Source organism: Bos javanicus, chromosome 6 (assembly GCF_032452875.1).
Source record: "Bos javanicus breed banteng chromosome 6, ARS-OSU_banteng_1.0, whole genome shotgun sequence".
Taxonomy (NCBI): domain Eukaryota; kingdom Metazoa; phylum Chordata; class Mammalia; order Artiodactyla; family Bovidae; genus Bos; species Bos javanicus.
The window spans coordinates 19889078-19913858 of NC_083873.1; the positions used below are offsets into that span (position 1 = coordinate 19889078).

General features: G+C 38.5%; 1 protein-coding gene across 1 annotated transcript in view; it reads right to left on the reverse strand.

Annotated features, from left to right (window-relative positions):
• Positions 1 to 24781, reverse strand: part of ARHGEF38 (Rho guanine nucleotide exchange factor 38) — a 156704-nt gene that overhangs the window by 40523 nt on the left and 91400 nt on the right. Inside the window, exons 4-5 of the mRNA XM_061419469.1 lie at positions 15309 to 15456; positions 8234 to 8251 (exon numbers count right to left, since the gene is read on the reverse strand). Coding sequence (XP_061275453.1) covers positions 8234 to 8251; positions 15309 to 15456 — 166 coding nt within the window. The remainder of the gene's footprint in view (positions 1 to 8233; positions 8252 to 15308; positions 15457 to 24781) is intronic.

Here is a 24781-nt window from a genome sequence, read left to right on the forward strand (position 1 = left end):
CTTCTTTAAAAACATCATAAGTCAACTTGAGAGGAAACTATATACTGCTGCACAAATAACAAACAAATAGCACTTGTCATAATTTTAAAATAGCTTTGAAAATAAATACAGAACCACTAGCAAATCTTAGAAGATTTAAAGGAGATGAGCAAACGGTAATTGACATAGCAGACCAGAAAGAACCAGTAATATGAAGTAGTTATTTCATCACTCCTCCAAAGTTTCATTAACTAGAGCCCTTGAAAATATATGGAAGTAAAGGGAGAAGGGTGTGGGTTTTATAATAAAAAGAACCAGTTGAAAACCTCTTTAAGAAACAGTGTAATTCTTAAGGTGCTATACAAATAAGGGAGATCATTTGGAGGATTAAGGAAGAGCTCTTGGAAACTAAAAGGATAACAGCAGAAATAAAAACTCGTAAATGTTGGAGAAAATGTTCAAGAACTTTCTAGAGGGAAGAGCAAAAATGCAAAAATGGAAGAAAATATAAGAAAATTAGAGGATCAGCCTAAAAGGTCCAATATCAAAATAATAAGTCCCAGAGAGAAAGAATAGGGCACGTATGGGAAGGAATTCATCTGTAAGATAATTCAATGCAAATGAGTTAGCGCTTTGAAAGAACTTGCTGAGGTCACAGCACAGTGAATGAAACTGCCTCACACCTCGGAATTATTAAAACTTCAAATTATCAGGGACAAAGAGAAAAGCCTACAGTCCTTCAGAGAAACGTGTAAACTAAGCAGTTACAAACAATTAGGAGTCAGAAAAACCGTTGAATTTCTTGTAGCAACACTGAAAGTTAGAAATGATGAAGAATTACCTATATATTCTGAAGATGAATGATTTTCAATTTAGAATTCTATTCCAAACCACACTATATATAAGTCAAGTGTGAGGGTAAAATAATGACCTTTTGGATGTAAAGGTTCTTAAAATTTCCTTCCCATGTATTCTTTGATGAATAGAGGAAATTATTGAAGGATGTCCTCTACTAAAAACAGGCAAGAGACAAAGAGAAACTAGGTATGGCAGTTTGTATGTATGCGCTGAGTTGCTCAGTTGTGTCTGACTCTTTGTGATCTCATGGACTGTAGCCCACCAGGTTCCTCTGTCCTTGGAGTTTTCCAGGCAAGGGGAGTTAGTGATGTCCAGTGTAATTTGTCCAAACTCATTAGGTCAGAAGTCTCTAGGAAAGGGTTTTACAGAGAGATGAAATGGATAGCCTACAAATTTCATCAGGCTGACTTTAAGATGATTAGCTGTGAGTTTGGCATTAATGATTACAAAGAAAAGAAAAGTAAAGGGGAAAAAGATAATAGTTAATTCCCAGCAAAATAAGTATTTGTTTATTCCAAGGTTTATCTCTGAAAAGAAATTTACTCAGGTATAACAATTCAAACACTAATTATTGCTCTTATCCAAATTATAATGTAACTCCATAGGGAGAATGGAGAGGTGAGAAGGATATGTGTGTGTGTGTGTGTGTGGTGGAGATCAGCTAGGGAAGAAAGATAAATTCTTGTCTTCCATAGAGAGAAGTGAATACATAAGAAGGAAGAGTCAAATGTGTTTTTAGAGTCATGAAAATAAATACCAAAATTGTCAACTAAATGAATATACTTGAATTCTAGTGAGGAGCATTTAGGGGAAGGGGAAAAGGATTAGTGAAAGGGATTAGTCTTTTCCTTTTCTTTTTTAAATTAACTAACTTTTTGATTGAAGTATAGTTAATTTACACCATTGTGTTAATTTCTGCTGTACAGCAAAGTGACTCAATTATATACATATATACATTCTTTTTATATTATTTCCCATTATGGCTTATCCAAGGGGATTAAATATAGTTCCCTGTGCTATACAGTAGACTACTATTTTTCTTAAAACTTTTAGAACTATTGGGCTTTTCAAACCATGTGTGTGTTAGCCACTCAGTCATGTCCGACTCTGCAACCTCATGGACTGTAGCCCACCAGGCTCCTCTGTCAATGGAATTTAGGCAAGAATACTGGAGTGGGTTGCCATTGCCTTCTCCAGGGGACCTTCCTGACCCAGGGATCGGACCAGGTCTCCTGGATTGTAGGCAGATTCTTTACCATCTGAGCCACCAGGGAAGCCCTTATAAACCATGAGTAGATATAATTTTAACAAAAGAGAATGTTTTTAAAGAAGGAAACATGCAAGAATATTCAAGAAAATTTTGAAAAGGAAGAATACTAAGCTGAGATTAGTTGTATGCGTGTGTGTGTTTGTGTGTTTAGTCGGTAAGTCATGTCCAACTCTTAGAGGCCCCATAGATTGTAGCCCACCAGGCTCTTCTGTCCGTGGGGTTCTCCAGGCAAGAAAACTGGAATGGACTGCTTTTTCCTTCTCCAGCAGATTTTCTTGACCCAGGGATCAAACTCACATTTCCTGCATTGGCAGGTGGATTATTTACTACTGTACTACCAGGGAAGCCCAGAGATTAGTTATACCTGATATCAAAATATAAAACTACAAAAATGAAGGCAATTTGGTATGGACATATGAAAATCAAGCACAAAATAGAAAATCAAGGAATAAATACAGGTATGTATGGAAATTAAGTACATGGTAAATGTGACATTCCTCCTCAGTAGAAAAGAGGAACTATTCAATATCAGGTATTGTGATAATTAGCTAACCATATAGAAAAATAAAAATTAATTCATTACAGCAAAATAATTTCCAGATCAAAAATTTAAATGTTAAAAATGAAACTATACAAGACCTTTGGTGAAAACATGGGATTACAGTTTAAAAACAAACTTGAAGTTTCTAAGTGAGATACAAAATCCAAAAGCTACAGTACAAAAAGGTGATCAATGTATTTTAAAATTTAGCTCTGTAAAACTGAACAGATAAAAACATAAACAGAAGCAACTATTGTTGTTGCTGTTGCTGCATCGCTTCAGTTGTGTCCGACTCTGTGCAACCCCATAGATGGCAGCCCACCAGGCTCCCCCATCCCTGGGATTCTCCAGGCAAGAACACTGGAGTGGGTTGCCGTTTCCTTCTCCAATGCATGAAAGTGGAAAGTGAAAGTGAAGTTGCTCAGTCATGTCTGACTCTTCGAGACCCCATGGGCTGCAGCCTACCAGGCTCCTCCATCCATGGGATTTTCCAGGCAACAGTACTGGAGTGGGGTGCCATTGCCTTCTCCCGGAAGCAACTATATACTATGTTAAAAGTCAAGTAATAAGAAGGAAAATTATTTACAGTACATAAGATAGAAAAATGGATAATACACTCACTAAAGAGCCATTATCAATATTTTAGAAAAAGACAAACATCTCCAAAAAAGTGAATAATCAATTAAAATGATAATTCATTAGTGGTGAAATACAAATGGTTAAACACATAAAAATGCTCAAGATCATTTTTAATGGTAATGAAAACATTACAATGCTATTTTTGGCTTATGATATTGCCATAAATTGTAAGGATCCAAATATTTTATCTAGTGCTAGCCAGTAGTAGATAAATGGGCAACTCATACATAGTAGTAGGACTAAAACTTAGTTCAACTTCTCTTAAATTATCTGGCAATAAGTATCAAAAACACTTTGATCTGGAAATTCCAGTTTTAGAAATTCATCAAAAGAAAATAAGCTGTTGTTCCAAAGTTTATGTAAGAATAAACACATAAAGTCATCTGCAAGACAGACATAATTCAAGTATCTGTAAGAGTTTGGTAAACTAAATTATGGTACATACATCAAATAGAATATTATGTAGTCATACAGCAAGATGGATTTATATTTACTGACATAGAGAGATGTCCATGATGTATTGATGAAGAGGTAGCAAGTTGACATACAGGAAATATATAGCTGTCCTATTTCAGTCAACATGTATCTGTATAGAGGAAAAAATGGCAGGAAAGTGAGGGACTCATGTCATGTTAAAGTAGTTCACTCTGGAATGTAAGAACCAATTGTTCTTAATGTCCTCATTTTGATTTTCTATGTTTTGCAGTGTTTCTTCAATAATTTAAAAAATAAAAACCTTAACAAACAAAATAACTTATAAAACTTTTGAGATTGATTAAAATCCTGCAATGCAAAGGTAGAAATAGCTGGTCAGACTACTTCTAAGCATATAGAAGAGTCTAAATAATTAAGATAAAGAAGTTTATATCTGGAGGTAAATTTATAATAGGGATATTTTTCTCGCTTTAGAACATGGTACTTGGATCAGATGCTTTGAGGGAGACTCTGGTAGAAGAATCTATGATTCTTGTCACTTTAATACTGTCTTTGATGTTTGCATAGGATTATAATTCAAAGTAAACCTTTCAGAAGTTATAATATCATTGCCTTTCTGTATTTTTAAAAGTGTAGATTGCAAAAAAACAAAAAGACCGTTTTCAGTTTCAGTAAGTAAGAGATCTTTTTTTCAAAAAAGTCATAAAAAACCCACATCCCATAAATGCCACTCTAAGCTGCAACATTTTGGCCTTGGCTACTGAGGAGCTCAACAATTACATAACATTTGACATTGCCTTTTACCCCTTTATGTAGTAGCGTGTGTGTTGCCTGACCTGAATGAAAGAATCAGGAAGGAAAATAACTCAAGGCAAATGTGGCTTTGATGTTTGTCCAGTTACACACTGTGATTCTTCTTCCTCTTTTCGAGTTCTTAAGGTATAGAACAGGCTAGAAGGGCACATTCAGTTGGCTAGTTCCACACAGCAGGACTGTGGCAAAAGCTAATGCAATTTTCAAGCAGCATTTCAATACAAGGTACTATTTGTTTTAAGTAGTCTGTATGTAGGAGCCTGTGCATGCTAACGTATTAAAAGAATTGCTCTGGAGAAGGAAATGGCAACCCGCTCCAGTATTCTTGCCTGGAAAATCTCGTGGACAAAGGAGCCTGGCAGGCTACGGTCCATAGCATCTCAAAGAGTTGGACAAAACTTAGCAACTGAATAACAAAAACACACAATCAGGTACATGGTGATTTGGGGAAATACTTTTTGATGGAAGTGCAGCATAAAATGGAGAGTGATGGGATCTAACAATAGGGGATATATAGTTTTGTAAGAAATTGAAATTTGTGTATAGAATAGTAGTTGCAAATATTTAAATAATAAAGTCTGTGGCTAAAGGAAAATTAAAATAAAAGAATTGCTCACTTTCCTCCTCACAATCTATCCTGTTGATGTAAATTTTCAGCAGTTTAGAATACATACAGATACACCTACACACACACACACACACACACACAAAGCAAACACACAAACACACTAGGAGCTCAGGACTTTAGATTGTTCCTGAGCATGCTAAGGCAGATGTGCTTCATTAAGTCGTGGTAAATCTGAGTTCATATTTAAGTCAATATCATCCTTTCACTATTAGGCTAGATATGCTTTCTTTCTATGAAATGGACATCTTTCAAAGTAGGTGTATGTGTGTGTTGCTTTTATAATTTCTATATTGCCCTCAGTTCAGTTCACTCGCTCAATCATCATCCGATTTTTTGTGACCCCGTGGAAGGGGCATGCCAGGACTCCCTGTCCTTCACAAACTCCCAGAGTTTGCTCAAACTCATGTCCTTTGAGTCAATGATGCCATCCAACCATCTCATTCTATGTGACCCCTTCTCCTCCTGCCTTCAATCTTTCCCAGCATCAGGGTCTTTCCCAGTGAGTAGTTCTTCACATCAGGTGGCCAAAGTATTCGAGCTGAAGCTTCGGCCTCAGTCCTTCCAATGAATATTCACGACTGATTTCCTTTAGGATTGACTGGTTGGATCTCCTTGCAGTCCAAGGGACTCTCAAGAGTGTTCTCCAACACCACAGTTCAAAAGCATCAATTCTTTGGCACTCAGCTTTCTTTATGGTCCAACTCTCACATCCATATATGACTACTGAAAAAAAACCATAGCTTTGACTAGTCGGACCTTTGTTGGCAAAGTAATGTCTCTGCTTTTTAATATACTGTCTAGATTTGTGATACCTTTCTTTCCAAGAAAAAAGTGTCTTTTAATTTCATGGCTGCAACCACCGTCCTCAGTGATTTTGGAGCCCAAGAAAATAAAGTCTGTCACTGTTTCCATTGTTTCCCCATTTATTTTCCATGAAGTAATGGGACTGGATGCCATGATCTTAGTTTTTGAATGTTGAGTTTTAAGCCAGCTTTTTCACTCTCTTCCACTTTCATCAAGAGGCTCTTCAGTTGCTCTTCACTTTCAGCCCTAAGGGTGATGTCATCTGAGGTTATTGATGTTTCTCCTGGCAATCTTGATTCCAGCTTGTGCTTCATCCAGCCTGGCATTTTGCATGATGTACTTTGCATGTAAGGTAAATAAGCAGGGTGACAATATACAGCCTTGATGTACTCCTTTCCCTATTTGGAACCAGTCTGTTGTTCCATGTCCAGTTCTAGCTGTTGCTTCTTGACTTGCATACAGATTTCTCAGGAGGCAGGTAAGGTGGTCTGGTATTCCCATCTCTTTAAGAATGTTCCACAGTTTATTGTGATCCACACAGTCAAAGGGTTTGTCATAGTCAATAAAGCAGAAGTAGATTTTTTCTGGAACTCTTGCAATTGATGTTGGCAATGTGATCTCTGGTTCCTCTGTCTTTTCTAAATCCAGCTTGAATATCTGGAAGTTCTTGGTTCACATACTATTGAAGCCTCGCTTGGAGAATGTTGAGCGTTACTTTGCTAGCGTGTGAGATGAGTGCAATTGGGCAGTAGTTTGAGCATTCTTTGGCATTGCCTTTCTTTGGGATCGGAATGAAAACTGACCTTTTCCAGTCCTGTGGCCACTGCTGAGTTTTCCAAATTTGCTGGCATATTGAGTGCAGCACTTTCACAGCATCATCTTTCAGGATTTGAAATAGCTCAACTGGAATTCCATCACCTCCACTAGCTTTGTTCACAGTGATGTTTTCTAAGGCCCACTTGACTTCGCACACGAGGCTGTCTGACTCTAGATGAGTGATCACATCATTATGGTTTTATGGGTCATTAAGATCTTTTTGTGTGTAGTTCTTCTGTGTATTCTTACCACCTCTTCTTAATATCTTCTGCTTCTGTTAGGTCCATACCGTCCTTTATTGTGCCCATCTTTGCATGAAAGTTTCCCTTGGTATCTCTAATTTTCTTCAAGAGATCTCTAGTCTTTCCCATTCTATTGTTTTCCTATATTTCTTTGCATTGATCACTGAGGAAGGCTTTCTTATCTCTCCTTGATATTCTCTGGAACTCTGCATTCAGATGGGCTTATCTTTCCTTTTTCCTTTGCCTTTCACTTCTCGTCTTTTCTTAGCTATTTGTAAGGCCTCCTCAGGCAATCATTTTGCCTTTTTGCATTTCTTTTCCTTGGGGACGATCTTGATCACTACTGCCTCCTGTACAATGTCACAAACCTCTGTCTGGAGCTCTTCAGGCACTCTATCAGATCTAATCCCTTGAATCTGTTTGTCAATTCCACTGTATAATTGTAATAGATTTGATTTAAGTAATACCTGAATGTCCTAGTGGTTTTCCCTACTTTCTTCAATTTAAGTCTGAATTTGGCAATAAGGAGTTCATGATCTGAGCCACAGCCAGCTCCTGGTCTTGTTTTCACTGATTGTATAGATCTTCTCCATCTTCTGCTTCAAAGAATATAATCTTTTTTTTTTTTTTTGGTGTTGATCATCTGGTGATGTCTATGTGTAGAGATGTCGTCCAATTATTTCATCTTCACACATACACATGTGTGTGCACAATTTTTTTCTCTGTAAATCAGAGTCTAAGTCAGAAGAAACTCAATATTTTACTACAATGAATAAGTAATCTCTTATACATTAATCTATATAACCTTAAAAAACATTATGGTATTAATCTAAAATTTTTTAGACTAATGTTTCCTTAGGAAGAAGTGTTTTTGGACACATTAAGATTCTTTAATAAATGTGTGATGAACAATTCCCAAAGAGTTCCTGTTACCAGCAAACTTGTGATTTAAGTAAATTATTCCCCAAGATTCTTCCAAAAAGTTTAATAAGGTTAAGATAATAATAATCTAATATGTAAAATCAGCTGAGACAAATTGGAAATAAATGCATCAAGAATGTCTAGGGTAAATGTCTTTGAAATCTTGACTTACTTATTAAAAGCAATGAACATCATTATAAAAACTAAAAATCCTAATTTGCACAGAAATATTCATTAGCTTTTTCCCTGATTTTTATATTTGCTATTATTTAAACAAAAGTACTTACTGTTGCATGTATATGTTCCTACAAGAGAAGAAAAAAAAGTAAATTAATATAAATCCAGTTATCTGAGGTAATGAGCAAAGATTATAAAAATTTTAAAATCTTATGTAAAATAGCAAGTCATTTTTATGAATGTTTTTGTAGAATTAGTCGTATAATCATGTCCCTAAAATTTTATTTTAGTATGCATCTACCATATTTGTTTCACACTTTATATAAACTTAGCAACTCTTGATTTAAACTATAGTTAGTAAATTTTAGTCTTTTGAAAATGGATTTAAATGTCAACATTTGTTTCTATTATGAAATAAGAATCTATTAAACATATTAATAGTAATAGGAGAAACAGATTACAAGATTACAAAGGAAAGTGTAACTGGCATGCAGAAAACTATGATCTCTGTCTATAAAGTTTTATGTAGATTGATTATAGACAATTCATCTATTCAGTGAGATAATTTCCATAGAAAATTTCACTCGGCATCGCTAGCTTTTGTGGCTTCCATTTCACTCAAGCAAAACTAAAGTCCTCCCAAGGCAATGCAGTCTGCCTCTCCTCCCCTTCTCTCCCTCGTTCCCTGTTGTTCAGCTACTCCCCGTCTGTGGCAATTGCAGGCTTCCCTGCTCTTTTCAAAGAAGGCAGGCAGGTTCCTGCCCTGAGGTCCGTGCACTTGCCTAACTGCCCTTCCTCCAGTTACCTGTAGGACTCCCTCCTTATCTCCTCAGGTCTTTGTTCAAATGCCCCTTCCCAGTGAAGCCTTCCCTGCCTGGCATTTTAAACATTGTACCTGCTTCTCATTGTAATCTTTATCCCCATTCCTTATGTTTATTTATCCCCATAATGCTTTGTCACTTTCTAAAATAATGTATTTATTTGGTTTATTGTGTTTATCTCTCCACTCCCAGATGCCAGAAAGGGCAAGGATTTATGTTCGTCTTGTTCTATGTTGTAGCCCCAGTTCCTGAAAAACTGACTGGCATATGGTAGGATCACAAAACATACTTGTCAAATTAATTAAACAATTAGAAAATGGGAATCTTTCAAGTTAAATTTCAAGGATAAAGGAGATACAAGCCTCATGTGGATATAGAGAAATACAGTAATAACCTGTATTTAAAACTGATCACCTTGACCTCTGCTTTTCAGTCTTTTGGAATACAATGATTGTTTCCAGCACAAAAACATTTTATGGGGACTTCCCCGGTGGTCCACTGGCTGAGACCTGGTGCTCTCAGTGCAGGGGGCCCAGGTTTGATCCCTGTTCAGGGAATTAGATCCCACATGCTGTGACTATAGATCCCACTCCAATGCAGCCAAATAAATAAATAAAATTAGAATAATAATAATAAACATTTTAAAAATAATAAATTAAAAAAAATTATGGTACCATCACATTCTACTAGATGGTCTTTTCATATTCAATGATTGAGAAAAAATTCAACAGCTGTGCTGAATTTCATAAATTTTAATGGACTTAATAAATTAAAAAAAATTAATCCTAGTACTTTATATATGTATAAAACAATGGTGTACATATATGTAAGGCAATTACCCTTCACTCTCCTGACATAGTGTATGAATGGATTCCTAGACATCTTGAAATAACTAGGTTTTACTGAATCCCAAACCTCCCAGCTGGGAATCCAACAAAGGATTATAAACTTTTAAAAATCAGCAGGTGCTACAATTTCAGACAATTATTAACTGCTGTTTGAAGAACTCTTCTATCTCAATGAAAGAAAATACTCCACCACTACCCCCTACCCAGTATTTCTTTCCATTCCTTTCCTTTAAACTCACATTCTTTCCCTGATTTCTATCTCCTTCTATTAAGGAATTTCCTTTCTCATTTTGCTCTGTGAGTCATAGATGAGAAAATTTGGGACAGAAGTTGAGTAAAAATAAAAATGCAGTTTTCTATGAAAACAAACAAGTGAAAATGTGATCATTTTGGAACCAAAACACATACTTTGAAGTTGAAAGACAAGATTGTTCTTTTTAACTCCTAGAGAAGACATGGACAATTTTTTTTCTCTATTTCACTTATTTCAATGAAATAAAGCCTACATATTATAACATATATTAAATACTGTATTTAATATAAATGCAGGCTTCCCTGGTGGCTCAGCTGACAGTCTGCATAATGTGGGAAACCTGGCTTCGATCCCTGGGTTGAAAAGATCAGAACCTGGAGAAGGGAAAGGCTACCCACTCCAGTATTCTGGCCTGGAGAATTTCATGGACTGTAGGGTCCATGGGGGAGAAGGCAATGGCAAGCCACTCCAGTACTCTTGCCTAGAAAATCCCATGGATGGAGGAGCCTGGTAGGCTGCAGTCCATGGGGTTGCTAATAGTCGGACGCGACTGAGCGACTTCACTTTCACTTTTCACTTTCACACAATGGAGAAGGCAATGGCAACCCACTCCAGTGTTCTTGCCTGGAGAATCCCAGGGACGGCGGAGCCTGGTGGGCTGCCGTCTATGGGGTTGCACAGAGTCGGACACGACTGAAGCGACTTAGCAGCAGCAGCAGCAGAGTCCATGGGGTCACAAAGAATCAGACACAGCTGAGCGACTTTCACTGCTACAATGTAAATACAACATTATATGAAAACAAACCTGAGATTTTCCAACAGGGAAATCTAGCTGGAGTTGTGGCATAGTGGTACTTTATTATAACAACTCCTTTTTACTTGTTTATCATTTAAAAAAAAAAAATCTCCTTTTTAGGCTAAAAGTTTCCAGGAGTTAACCCCAGCCAAGGACACTTCAGGAAAGAGGAAGTTAAGTTGGGTCCATTTACACTTTTGGGGCGGGTAAAGTAACTTAATATATTCACCACCCCACCTTACACCTTCATGGGCTCATTATAATTTGACTTACCATTAACAAAAGTTTTTATGTGGCTATTTCTTAAGGATTATCGTCTTTGTTCAAACATGATACCACATAACCAGGAAATGAATGAGTTTCCAAAAGAGATTTTAATTTTCATTTGGAACACCCTATTAGAATAATATTAAGATACATAAAACATGGTGAACAAATTTAAATCTATTCCTTTGATGCTGCGTTGCATGAGCTTTTAGCTTCCTTCCTACTCCCTGTATGGAGAAACTACAGCAGCAATCTGATCAGTCAAAGTGTCTAGATGACTACAGGTTGGAAGTTTTCCTCCTGAGGATGGTGACCTTGGTTAGGAAGAAGAAAAATGTAGATAAACTTGTCATAACTAGACATGAAACTAGAAATGCATCTTCCTGCTACCTCCCAAAAAACTTGGAAAAGTTCCTTCATTCTTATCCTATTACAAATAAGTCTCTAGGACCTCTGAAAGGCATCAGAGACTTGGTGGTATTTATAACTAGAAAAACAGACAAAGGAGGCTACAGACAGCCTATTCTAATTATAGCTACACTTGCATTCATGGCTGTTCTATTTTTCATTTTCCTCACACAGATCAGAAACCTTAAATAACTCCAAAGAGGCTAAGGAACTAGATCCTTAGCAAATAACTTGCATAAATTTAGAAACTGTACTGAATCAATATTTCATGTAATCTTAGAGGTCACTAATATGACTCCATAAATACTTATTGTTGAATAAATTAAAAACTTGCAGATTTCCAATTTATAGGCTATAGACAAAGATGTGGGATTGTGCTTCTGGATTGTTTTGGCCTTTTCTTTCTTAACGTCTCCAAATCCTGAAATTACTGCTTAGATTGTATCTACAGTCATGGAAACAGCTTCAGGGAAAGCAGGAAATGGGTACCGTGGGCATGCTTTCTCCTCCTAAAGTAGGTCTTTTTTTTTTTTTTAAGTAGGTCTTAATTTGAGTGTGTATGCACGATTACCCAAGGGAGCTTGTTAAAGCACAGGTTCATGGCCTGGATGCCCAGCAATCCTAATTTTTCTGGTCTGGAGCAGAGCATAGGCACCTGCTCCTTTAATACGCATCCCTTTCAGGTCTGATGCAGGAGGACTCACACAGCAAGAAACACTGCCCTGACCTTTCAAGGGGAATCAAAATTATTTTCTGGATACAAATATTATGTGTTCATTTGAAAGATACTGGGCTTCAAAGGATAGCCCAAGGTTATGAGCGCAAGTCTCCCGGTTACCGGACCAGGAAATCTTTCTACTCTCCTTTTGGAAATTAGTCTTGAACCTCACCGTGACAGCTTCTAGTATGTTATTTAAATTAACTTTTGTATTATTGTTAAGCTTTCCACATAGTTTTGTTTATCTACCAACTGGAAGGTATGTTCCCAGGAGGCAAGAATTATGCTTACATATTTGAAAAAAAATATTTTCAACATTATTTAGTATTTATAATAAATATTAATTAGGCCCTCAATAAACATTTTAATTTTGGTTAAAATGCAACCTCTGTGGCTTTAACTTCTGAGGCATAAAACCACCTTCTCCGTGGATACCGCTTCAAACACACTTGTTCCAATACCCTCCGGGCTGGTAGAAAATGGAGGCCATACCTAATACCCATTAGAAACTGGCAACTGTGTACTTGGGCTCTGTTATTTAGCCACAAGAAAAAGGCAGAGCCCCAGTAATAGCTTTGACTGATTACCTGGCAAGGGAAGTCAAGCCCTTGGGGTGTTCCAGACTCTCTTTGGCCTATAAACCTGTTTGAAAACCTGTTTCTCAGAATTTAAAGCTTAGCTCGTTTGAGGTCAGTATTATACTAATGTTAATAATTCTCCTGCTCTCAGCTTTCAGGCAGACTAGTACATCCATCATTAACTTTATTTTCATGGCAAGGCAACTTTGGAGAAAATAGATCTAACTTAAACTATTTTATTTTGATTTTCTTTCCCTGAAGAAATAGTCCTGCCAATATTACTTCCTTTGGATTTTGTGCTTTGTAAACCTTAGCACCTTCCAACACCTGAAATAATTCCCTAAAATCAGAATGGGGCAGAATATACAAGATTTGGGATATCACCAGGGCAAGAACTTGAGGCTTTTAGAAAAAAACATCAAATAAGCTGCTGGATCTGAAAGTAATTTTCAGTAATGAGGAAGTTTCCAAACCACCTCTGCTTTAGCTTACTTTTTAGGGGATATGATCCTGACCTGTACTGACTGATGGACTATTTTGACAGAGTTAATTTCTTCCTCTTAGGACTCAAAAGCTATTGTGCACCCCGCTCTGAACAGACTGCTTCACTTCTGGTCAGTTGTCAGAAGCACGTGCCAAAATAAACTACATCCTCTCCCCATATCGACTTCCAGTCCTGGGGTTGGGATTGGAGTGAGGATTCGAGGTGCTACTTTTCACTTGCTGTTAAGATCTCTCTCTTTTATTTCTGGAAACTGAAGAAGGAAAATGACTCAAGATACACATTTATTGGATCTTGTCACTAGTTTAAGATAAGAAAGGTCGTCCTTCACACTGAGGATAAAACTATTATTTCCTCTTTGGAAAAAGTACCTGTAAATTTAGATGTTGCTTCTAATATATGAATTTATTAAGATGGATACAACTTCAACTTTAAAGCTTACCTAAACTGATTTGCTAACACTGAACTAAACAGTAATTAATGGAGAAATGGTGAACTGAAATCACTCATTGCATATTATCTTTAAGAATTACCTAATCATATGGAGCTGCTTGTGGGCAGGGTCAAAGACTGATTTATTTTTGTATTTTCAGGAACCAGATCAATGCTTGCTATAACAAGTACTATGTAAATGCTTGCAATTTAGCGACTCAAAATTGTTATTTTTCCACAGCATGAAAAATGGTTAAAGAACTGCAGTTACTTAATGGCCAGTAGAGGGCAATAAAGTTAATTTTAAGAAATTTGTCAGGTCCAATTTAAACCCATTTTCAGTCCCAGTTCCAGTCTGGAAAGGCATTATCCAGAGCAGTCTCATTTAGCTTCCTGATTTCTCTCTAGTTCAGTTGTACCATATCAGGACCACCCTCTGCCCCCATAAGAGAGTACATGAAAGGGGAGAATCAGACGGGTTGGGGTGCATTGATTTAAATACCATAGCACTCTGCTTGGTTCATTCTTAGCCTAATCAAAACCATTTGACAATGGATAAACCTTAGAAGTGAAAAACCACAATAGAACCATTTGGTAGGATATAGACTAGGGCAGACATTTTGGCTTTAAACTTCATTTGGTAGAAAACTGTAGATAAAGCCAGATACCAATTCCATTTATAAGAATCAACCCAATACATCTTCATATTTATGCATACAAATAGGATCAGAAAAAGTGCAAACTGTGGTTTTTAATCCATGGTTAGTAAAGAATTAATAGATGGAATAGTAAGGTTTTATTTTTTAATCTTATTCATGCTTTTTAATGTTATTTTTTTCAGATTTTTTTTTTTGGAGGGGGCGGCATATATGTGGCTTGCAGCATCTCAGTTCTCTTACCAGACATTGAAGCTGGGCCACAGCCTGGAATCCTAACCAGCAGGCCACCAGGGAACTTCCTTTTTCAGGTTTTTATAGCAAACAAATATTTCTACCAGATTAAAAAAAAAACAACAACACTGTACATAGCACTTCCTATGAACAATTTAGAGAAGAGGAAGGCATAACTAATTTTCCTGAAACTACCTCTAAAAGGGCCTGACTTGTCTTTGCCAGTCTCCCCTCGGGCCCCAAGTCTCGGAGCAGCCGGGGGCATTCAGAGGGTCCTGGGACATCCCCTAGCTCTATTATTCGACGTGCTCCCATGACCGTGGTGCCACACGGGCTTCCACTTATTTCTTGACCTAGGTGGGAGCAGACAAGTAACCACAGCCTGAAGAAAGGCTTTTCTTCTACGTTTCATTTTTTGATATTGCGTTTTTTCTATCTCTACAGAGCCCTGTATCTTTCCTGTGTTATTTTTAGTCATCCTTGCAGGGAAAAAAAAAAAGTCAATCAGGGTTTCTGGCATGTCAGCTTTTCATGAAGAGAACACAAAGTAGTGCTCCCAGCAAGCCTCATAAAACATAAGATTTATGGGAGACCTTTCATCTACATCCAGTTAAAATGTTCCCTGCTAGGCAACTGAGAGTGCATGGAAACCATCATTTGAAAAGGCCTTACTTTAAGGACTGGATACAGAGGCTCAAATGTTGCTTCAGCTCCTCTTCCTTTTCATAGGACTCCAGTACACTATGCGCTTCATCGTGGTGATAGCAGTAGATTTTATAAATATCTTCCAGTGGCCCTTTAATCTGCAAGAATACTTCTCCTGATAAATCCAAAACAAAGGCAAGATGACATCAAGTCAGACCAAACTGGCACTTCACGTATTTGTTTTGCAACAATGTTGATTAGCATTAAAAAGTTGGGCAGGCTGCATTTTATGCCCATGTTATGTCGGGGTGGCGGGGGGAGCAATAGACAACACTGAGTCACCTTCTTTTCTCCCTTTTTTTCTTTTTCTTTGCACCCTCCTCCTTCTCTTCTCTTTTCATCCCTTTCCTCTTCTCTTTTATAAAATAAAGGATAATGAGCTTAATGAAGATGGGCAGCAGAAGAAAGCTGGTTTTCTCAGATTATGCACTTGGCTGGTGTAGAGAGTTCTGGTGTAAACAGAGAAAAAGGGCATCCCTCCCCACCTGCTTCTATGAGGGCTGTCCCCACGCACCGTAACTGCCCACCCTGAGAGGAATTCAGGATGAAAAACCACAGAAGCACTTGGTTCTTTGGATAAACAGGCCCTTTGATAGTTGGGTGTATGTCTCAGGAAGCATTTCAATGACCCCAGACTCTTGCATCTTGCCGTTCATAGAAAAGCACTAAAATTATTAACTTGGAATATCTGTTCTTTGTGACTGGCAGCAATCTTTTACCAAGACGCATGCTTGATTGCATGTATTTCCTAGCTCCCAAAATCATGTATGAATTGGCTTCTCTTCCCCCTCTTTGGCATAGTTTCCTCAGAGCCACTGAGAGGCCATCTCCTGGGCTAGAGTCCACAGTAAGTTCCTGAATAAAACTTAAACTCATGACTCTTACTTTGTGGGTTTTTCTTACATTGTGGGTTTTTCTTTGACATGAGTTAAAGCCTACACTTAGACTCAGTCTGTATGGTACAGGCCAGGCCGTGCAACAGACTTGGACAGGTTATGACTTGGACAGGTTATTTTTTACTCTTTGAACCTGTTTCCTCACATATAAAGCAGACATTAATAGATCCAGTTTCATAGGGTCATTACAAAATTAAAGAGATAGTGTATGCAACAGTCAGATTACAATACATAGATAGCAAATGCCCCAAATGGAGCAGATATTGTCAGTTTGTTAGAGTGAGTGCATGCATGCTCAGCCGCTTCAGTTGTGTCCAACTCTTTGTGACCCTAAGGACTGAAGCCTGCCAGGCTCCTCTGTCCATGGGATTTCCCAGGCAAGAATACTGGAGCAAGTGGCCATGCCCTCCTCCAGGGGATCTTCCCAATCCAGCGATCAAACCTGCATTTCTTATGTCTCCTGAAATGGCAGGTGGATTCTTTACCCCTAGTTAGAGGTATGGAGAGTGAAATTTCAGGGTCTAGGTCAATTATTTTTCTGTTTATTTTACTAACATTTCCTGAGTTTGTCTGAAACATGCAATGAAGTTGAGGAAAATATTTTCTCTTACATGATAATAGAATTGGCCATCATTCCTGTTATAAATCAGTTGCATAATACTATAAACCAGTGTTATGACTATTCATAAAGCAACTTGGGCTAATTATGTCCAGGCATTTAAGGAGTCCTTTTTGGTATTTTGATATATGATAAAATGGGATCTATCACTGATGGCTCAAGTCCATATTGGACAATAGTTTGATTTAATTGTCACTTCATCTAATAAAAATGCATCCACTATCCAACCCAGAATTGTGTTAAGGTGATTTGGGAAACACAGAAGAAATATGTAATAGATCTGCTCTCAAAAACATTGTGAATTTGGGATTGATAATGATTGGGACTGAACTGATTGCAAGTGATATGGACCTGCTAATCTGGGTCTATTATAATAACAAAAGGCATTCTTCCTACAGAAAAAGAAGTGCCCTTTAGATTTTCAACATATTTTGGTTACATTAACTACTTGAATCCTTATACATATGAGGAGAAAGGGGCTTATTTATCCATATTAAATAAGAATGGACAAATCTAACTTCAAAACAAATACATGGTTTTTCCACAGTTCTATCAGGAGGTGGAGAGCCAGGATTAGAGGCCATATTCTCCTCATTTTCTCCTTAGATTTTAGCCCTTCCCATAGGAGAGTTTTGCTGTATGCAGGACACAGTGACGAGTTGGCAGAAACACTGGAGTCAGAATCAGAAATCATTGTCTAGGATTGTGTGGTGACTGCAGGAATGACTTTAAAAAAAAATTCTTTGAGCCTTAATTCTTTCAGATGTAAAATGGAGATAATAGTTACACTTGAGATGAATTTGAGAATTAAATGAGATGCGGATGTTAAATCAGCTGGCACTGACTAGTTCCTCCATATATGTCACTTGCTTTCTAATGCTGCTCTACTGTCTCGAGAATTAAAACACTAGGTCTTCAACTTTTAAAAAATTTTATGGAAGTGTAGTTGATTTATAATGCTGTGTTAGTTTCAGGTGTACAACAAAGTGAATCAGTTATATACATATATGACTGGTGTATATATATATATCCATTCTTTTTCACATTCTTTTCCCATATAGCTTATTACAGAATATTGAGTAGAGCTCCCTGTGCTATACAGTAGGTTAGTTATCTATGTTATATATAGTAGTGTGTTAATATGTTAATTCCAATCTTCTAATTTATGACTTCCCATCATATTCTCCCTTTGGTAGCCATAAGTATAATTTCCAGATCTGTGACTCTGTTTCTGTTTGTGAATAAGTTCATTTGTATCATTTTAAAATTAGATTTCACATATAAGTGATATCAGGTGGGATTTGTCTTTCTCTGTCTGACTTATTTCGCTTAGTATAATAATCTCTAGGTCCATCCATGTTGCTGCAAACGGCCTTATATTTATGGTTGAGTAATATTCCATTGTATATATGTACCAAATCTTCTTTATCTGTTCTTCTGTGGATGGACATTTAGGTAAATTTCATGTCTTGGCTATTGTAAATAGTGCTACAATGAATATTGCCATACATGCATCTTTTCGAGTTATGGTTTTCTCTGGATATATGCCCAGGAATGGGATTGATGGATCATACGATGGGTCTATTTTTCATTTTTTAAGAAACCTCTATACTGTTCTCCATAGTGTCTGTACCAAATTAAATTGCCACCAACAGCGTGGGAGGGTACACTTTTCTCTACACCTTCTCCAGGATTATTGTTTGTAGATTTTTGATGATGGCAGGGCTTCCCTGATGGCTCAGATGGTAAAGAATCCTCCTGCAATGAGGGAGACTTGGGTTCAATCTTTGGGTTGGGAAGATCCCCTGGGGGAGGGGCATGGCAACCCACTCCAGTATTCTTACCTCAAAATTTCCATGGACAGAGGAGCCTGGCGGGCTACAGTCCATGGAGTTTCAAAGAGTCAGACATGACTAAGCAACTAAGCACCTTCTGACCAGTGTGAGATAATACCTCATTGTAGTCTTGATTTGTATTTCTCTAATAATTAGTGATATTGAGCATCTTTTCAGGTGCTTTTTGGTCATTTGTTTTTTTTTTTTTGGAGAAAAGTCTATTTAGATCTTCTGCCCATTTTTTGATTAGTTTTTTTATATTGAATTGCATGAGCTGTTAGTATATTCTGGAGATTTACCCCTTGTTGGTTGCTTTATTTGCAAATATTTTCTCCCATTCTGAGGGTTATCTTTCCATTTTATGATTTCCTTTGCCGTGCAAAAACTTTTAAGTTTAATTATGTTCCATTTGTTTGTTTTTGTTTTTATTTTTACTAAGATACTAATAATTTTAAAGTATTATAAAGTGTTATATTATTTTCTAATTTGTGCATGCTAACTCGTTTCAGTCACGGGCAATGATTTGCAACCTCATGGACTGTAGCCCACCAGGCTCCTCTGTCCATGGGATTCTCCAGGCAAGAATACTGGAGTGGGTTGCTGTGCCCTCCTCCAAGGGATCTTCTGGAACCAGGGATCGAACCCACATCTCTTACGTCTTCTACATTGGCAGGCAGGTTCTTTACTACTGAGCCACCTGGGAAGCCCATTTTCCTAATTTACATACAACTAATAAAAGATGTTTCTTTCTTTTCACTTATGGGATTTCCCTATGATTAAAATTAGACTCTGCATGTGTGTATATGTTTTACTTTTATTTTTTTTTTATGTTTTTTTGGACTTGTAAGAAAATGCAGTGACTGTAAGCATTTTGGGAACTGAAGGGATGAGGGCTTCTTATTCGATTTCTGGGATTTTACTGAAATGATCCTCTTGCCAGTGGAGGTCTTGTAGATTCACCCTTCACGACAGTTAGCAACACAAATAGTAAGAAAAGAGAGTAGTTAAAGGAGGAGAGAATAAAATAGGACAGTGGCTAAATTTAGTGTTGGGCATAAAAAAAGGCAAGCCTTGCAGTCACTGCAGCAGGCAGCAAATAGGAGCGAGGGCTTTGGCTGGCCTAGGGAGTCAATGCTCAGATGGGCTTGGCAGTAAGTCAGGAAGGGTGAACCTGAATACCTGCAGCCCAATGCCAGAGGAAATTGTAAATACGTATGTTCACTACAAAGCAGCTTAGAGTACAGACAAAGGAAGAAAGAGGTCTGGACAATCTCATAAATCCACAATGGGATCAAGTCAGAAAGTCAAAACACAAAGGACAAAGGCATTTATTTTACACGCAATGAAACCATTAATTGTAAATTCTCTTGTATTTTCTTTAAGAGAAATGTTCTAGCTTGAAAAAATTTATAGCTCTCTCCTGAACAGCAGAGTTGAATTTTTTACTCTTTTCCAAGAAAAATTCTGTTGGGCCTCTAATAACAATGATTAAAGTTAAAAGATATTTAAGCACTCTAATTGAAAGTCATCTATTCACCCAGAGGCCAAGCACAATACTGGCGGGCAGAATATTTGATTCCCCTCCCAGCCCTACCAATGTATTCTGCTTCATAATAGTGCAGATGAAGCGATGTGTCTTGCAGCAAAAAAAAAAAAAAAAAAGATTCTGTTTCCACGGTAACGTAACTCTGGGCTGCGTTTCTTCAGTGGTGAAGGACAACTGCTCTGTCTACTGTATGTGAGTTTGAAGGGATGATTAAGAATGGAGAAGGGACTGAGCCAAGATTGGCGAAGGTAATTTCCCTCCTGGATATCTGTCACAAAAGCACCAGAATCCTATGTAATAAATATAACTATCGTGTGCTTCTCTTTAAAAAATTCTGCATCCCAAGACTTTCTACATTGGCTTCCCCTCAGAATAACTGCCATGCAAAAGGAGGAAGAAAATGCACTTTTTAAAATGCACTTACTTATCTCCTTTAAGAACAACTCTCAGGATTATTGAACACATTTTATGTCCTGGCATCACTATCCTGTGGGGCACATTGCTCCCTTCACTAATGTAAACATATTCATGTTCTTCTTGGCCCACCTCTTTACCTCCAGACTCTCATGTCCATCCCTAAGATGTACCAAACCAAGTGATAGGCGTCTATATTATTCTGACCCCACATCTAGATGAATTTCCCTTGCAGGTTAGTGATCCAGGGTGAAACCAATGATGCCCAAGAAGCCTATCAGAGGCCTTGTTTAGGAAAATGGCATAAAAGGAAATGAAGCAATTATAGTCTTTATTTAGTTCATCCTAAAATTACTGCAGATGGTGACTGCAGCCATGAAATTAAAAGACGCTTACTCCTTGGAAGGAAAGTTATGACCAACCTAGATAGCATATTCAAAAGCAGAGACATTACTTTGCCAACAAAGGTTTGTCTAGTCAAGGCTATGGTTTTTCCTGTGGTCATGTATGGATGTGAGAGTTGGACTGTGAAGAAGGCTGAGCGCCGAAGAATTGATGCTTTTGAACTGTGGTGTTGGAGAAGACTCTTGAGAGTCCCTTGGACTGCAAGGAGATCCAACCAGTCCATTCTGAAGGAGATCAGCCCTGAGATTTCTTTGGAAGGAATGATACTAAAGCTGAAACTCCAGTACTCCGGCCACCTCATGTGAAGAGGTGACTCATTGGAAAAGACTCTGATGCTGGGAGGGATTGGGGGCAGGAGGAGAAGGGGACGACAGAGGATGAGATGGCTGGATGGCATCACTGACTCGATGGATGTGAGTCTGAGTGAACTCCAGGAGTTGGTGATGGACAGGGAGGCCTGGCGTGCTTCGATTCATGGGATTGCAAAGAGTCAGACATGACTGAGTGACTGAACTGAACTGATTTGATAGCCATTTAATGAGTGACTATGATGGTGCATGCTCAGTCATGTCTGACTCTTTGCAACCCCATTGTAGCCCACCAAGCTTCTCTGTCCATGGAATTTTCCAGGCAAGAATACTGGAGTGGGTTGCCATTTCTTCTTCCAGGGGATCTTCCCAACTCAGGGATGGAAGCAGGGTCTCTTGCATCTCCTGCTCTTTGGCAGGTGGATTCTTTATCACTGTGCTACCTGGGAAAGCCAATGAGTGACTAGCATGCCCTAAGTACTTTGGTAGGTCTGCAGAGAAAAAGAATCAACACTTCCCTCAAGGTCAGTAAAGGATAGAGAAGAGTAAACTCCATTTAGCATGCTATGGGAAAAGTATGACAGTAACTATAAATACAGAGGGTGAGCCATTCTGCTCTTGAGAAACTTTGAGCTCTTTCCATAAGAGTCTAACCTTGAAGTAGGAGCTATGAGTGAGTACAAAAGCACAGAGATGCATGGAGGAAGCAAGTTCTGCTCAGAAACTGCAAGTGATCTCAGTTGGCTGGCTGGTGCCACACCTGGGGGGAGGTTTCAGAAGAAGCTGTATAGGTAGGCAGGGGCCAGACCATGGAAGACTTTGTGCATCATTAAGAAGCTGGAACTTTAACCTGAAGGTGATGGAGAAGCACTGATGGATTTTAGGCAGCAGATTAACATGATGAGACTGTATTTTAGAAAGTTGTCTGTGGGAGTTAGTCATCTGAACAATGGAATTTCGGGGAGGAGTTAGGGAGATTGGAAAAGAGAAACCAATTGAAAGGCTTCTATAAATATTCAAGAAATAAATAATAAGGGCTAAAGTAGAATGTTATAGCGGTTGAGAGAATGCTCTCAAATCAACTGCCTGGTATCAGATTTTGGTTTTACCATTTACTCATGTGACATTTGGGAAAATTACCTGATTTCTCTGTTTCTTAATTTCCTCATCTGTAGTAAGAAATCATCATAATGGAAGAGTTGTTTAATGATTAAATGAGTTAAAATATGTAATGTGTCTATATGGGCATGTGCAAATGTTCATTAGATGTTAGTTATAACCATGAGAGCAAAATCAGGGAGGATGAAGAAGAGAGAACAAAAAAAGGACATTGAACATGTAAGAGATGAAGAGGATAACTCCATGCATATCTCAGGAAGCTGATTTCAGTAAACACGTGGATAGACAATGATGAGAAGATAAAGAGGGTGTTTTTATGGGAAGACAACAAGTTTAATTTTAGAAGTATTGAATTTGAGTCACCCATAGTATATTAAAGTGAAGAGCCCTTTATAGAATTGCAATATGAGTCTGGGATTCAGGAAATAGAAGATCTAGAAAAGAGATTAGGGCTTCTCTGATAGCTCGGCCGGTAATCCTCCTGCAACTCAGGAGACCCCAGTTTGATTCCTGGGTCGGGCAGATCCCATGGAGAAGGGATAGGCTATCCACTTCAGTATTCTTGGGCTTCCCTTGTGGCTCAGTTGGCAAAGAATCTGTCCACAATGCGGGAGACATGAGTTCAATCCCTGGGTTGGGAAGATCCCCTGGAGGAGGGCATGGCGACCCACTCCAGTATTCTTGCCTGGAGAATCCATGGACAGAGGAGCCTGGCAGGCTACAGTCCATGGGGTTACAAAGAGTTGGACACTACTGAAGCAACTTAGCACGCATACATCTTATTTGAGCTGGTAAGGTTTTGTTCTTTGATTTTATGTTTAGATAAGAGGATGGGTGTTCTGTAAACTCATTGTGATAATCATTTTATGATGTATGTAAATGAAATCATTATGCAATACACCTTAAACCTATACAGTGTAATATATCAATTACATCTCAATGAAACTGGAAGGAAAAATTCTCAAGCATAAACTGTGATCTAAGATCTATCCCAAAAGGCAGTTCTGCAGTTCTGAGTAAAACCTGATTATCAGGACAGAGCATTCAGAATACAGAGACAGGAGTGGGACCTCTCTGAGGACAGAGCATAGGTATGACCCCCTTCCAGAAAAGAAGTTCTGAGATCCGAGTAAGATAATACAAGCCTCTGAATGACACTTCCTGGGTGAGTAAATATGCCATCATGAGATGACAAAGCTCTCCTGGCAGCTTGCAGCAGACTGACTGGGAGAGTTTCTCATGGTCTGCTGTCCTCCCTGGACGGAAGCCCAGCCACTGGGACGAAGCAAGGCAGCAGCTCAGCCAGCCCATATGCCAGGTGCATACATTTCATTCCTTTTATTCTGAGCCTCCTCTGTTCTCCAGGGGAAGGCAAAATGAGGAGGGAGGTGAGAAGGAAGAGGTTAAAGAGTAAACGCTGCTTACAGAAGCCACTATCCTTTGCCTTTGGTCTCGTTCAGTTCCTGCCTCGCCTGGGGATAACACTTAGTACTGAGAGATACTCCAGGGACGCTGGTTAGGGTTATGAAATTCAAACCCAAGTGCCAGGTGGAATATGCAGCCACAGGATTCAAACGAGCATGTCCCTTGAGTATGAATTTTATAAAGATATTTGAAGAAAAAAAAACATTATTTTCATGTGAAAGGATAGCATGGAAAATTTACTTGAATTCTTAAGATAAAATGAGATTTCAAATTATTTCATGCCTGTGGCTGTGGCTTCAGGTTGGAACTCCACATTCCCTGGGGCTCATGAAATTTCTCTTCTGATGTTAGGAATTATTCGGTTAAAAATTTTCAGAAGTGCTGCTGCTGCTGCTGCTGCTAAGTCGCTTCAGCCGTGTCTGGCTCTGTGCGACCCCATAGACGGCAGCCCAGTAGGCTTCCCTGTCCCTGGGATTCTCCAGGCAAGAACACTGGAGTGGGTTGCCAGTGCCTTCTCCAATGCAGGAAAGTGAAAAGTGAACATGAAGTGGCTCAGTGGTGTCCGACTCTTAGCGACCCCATGGACTGCAGCCCACCAGGCTCCTCCATCCATGGGATTTTCCAGGCAAGAGTGCTACCATATGATAAATTCAGAAAAATGTGTTCATTGGATTTGACAATTCTGAGGTCTCTGGTGATGTGGTAATAGCAATTTTAGAGTAGTGGTTTTAGGAGGGAACAGGGCAATGGCACCCCACTCTAGTACTCTTGCCTGGAAAATCCCATGGACGGAGAAGCCTGGTGGGCTGTAGTCCATGGGGTCGCTAAGAGTCGGACACCACTGAGCGACATCACGTTCACTTTTCACTTTCA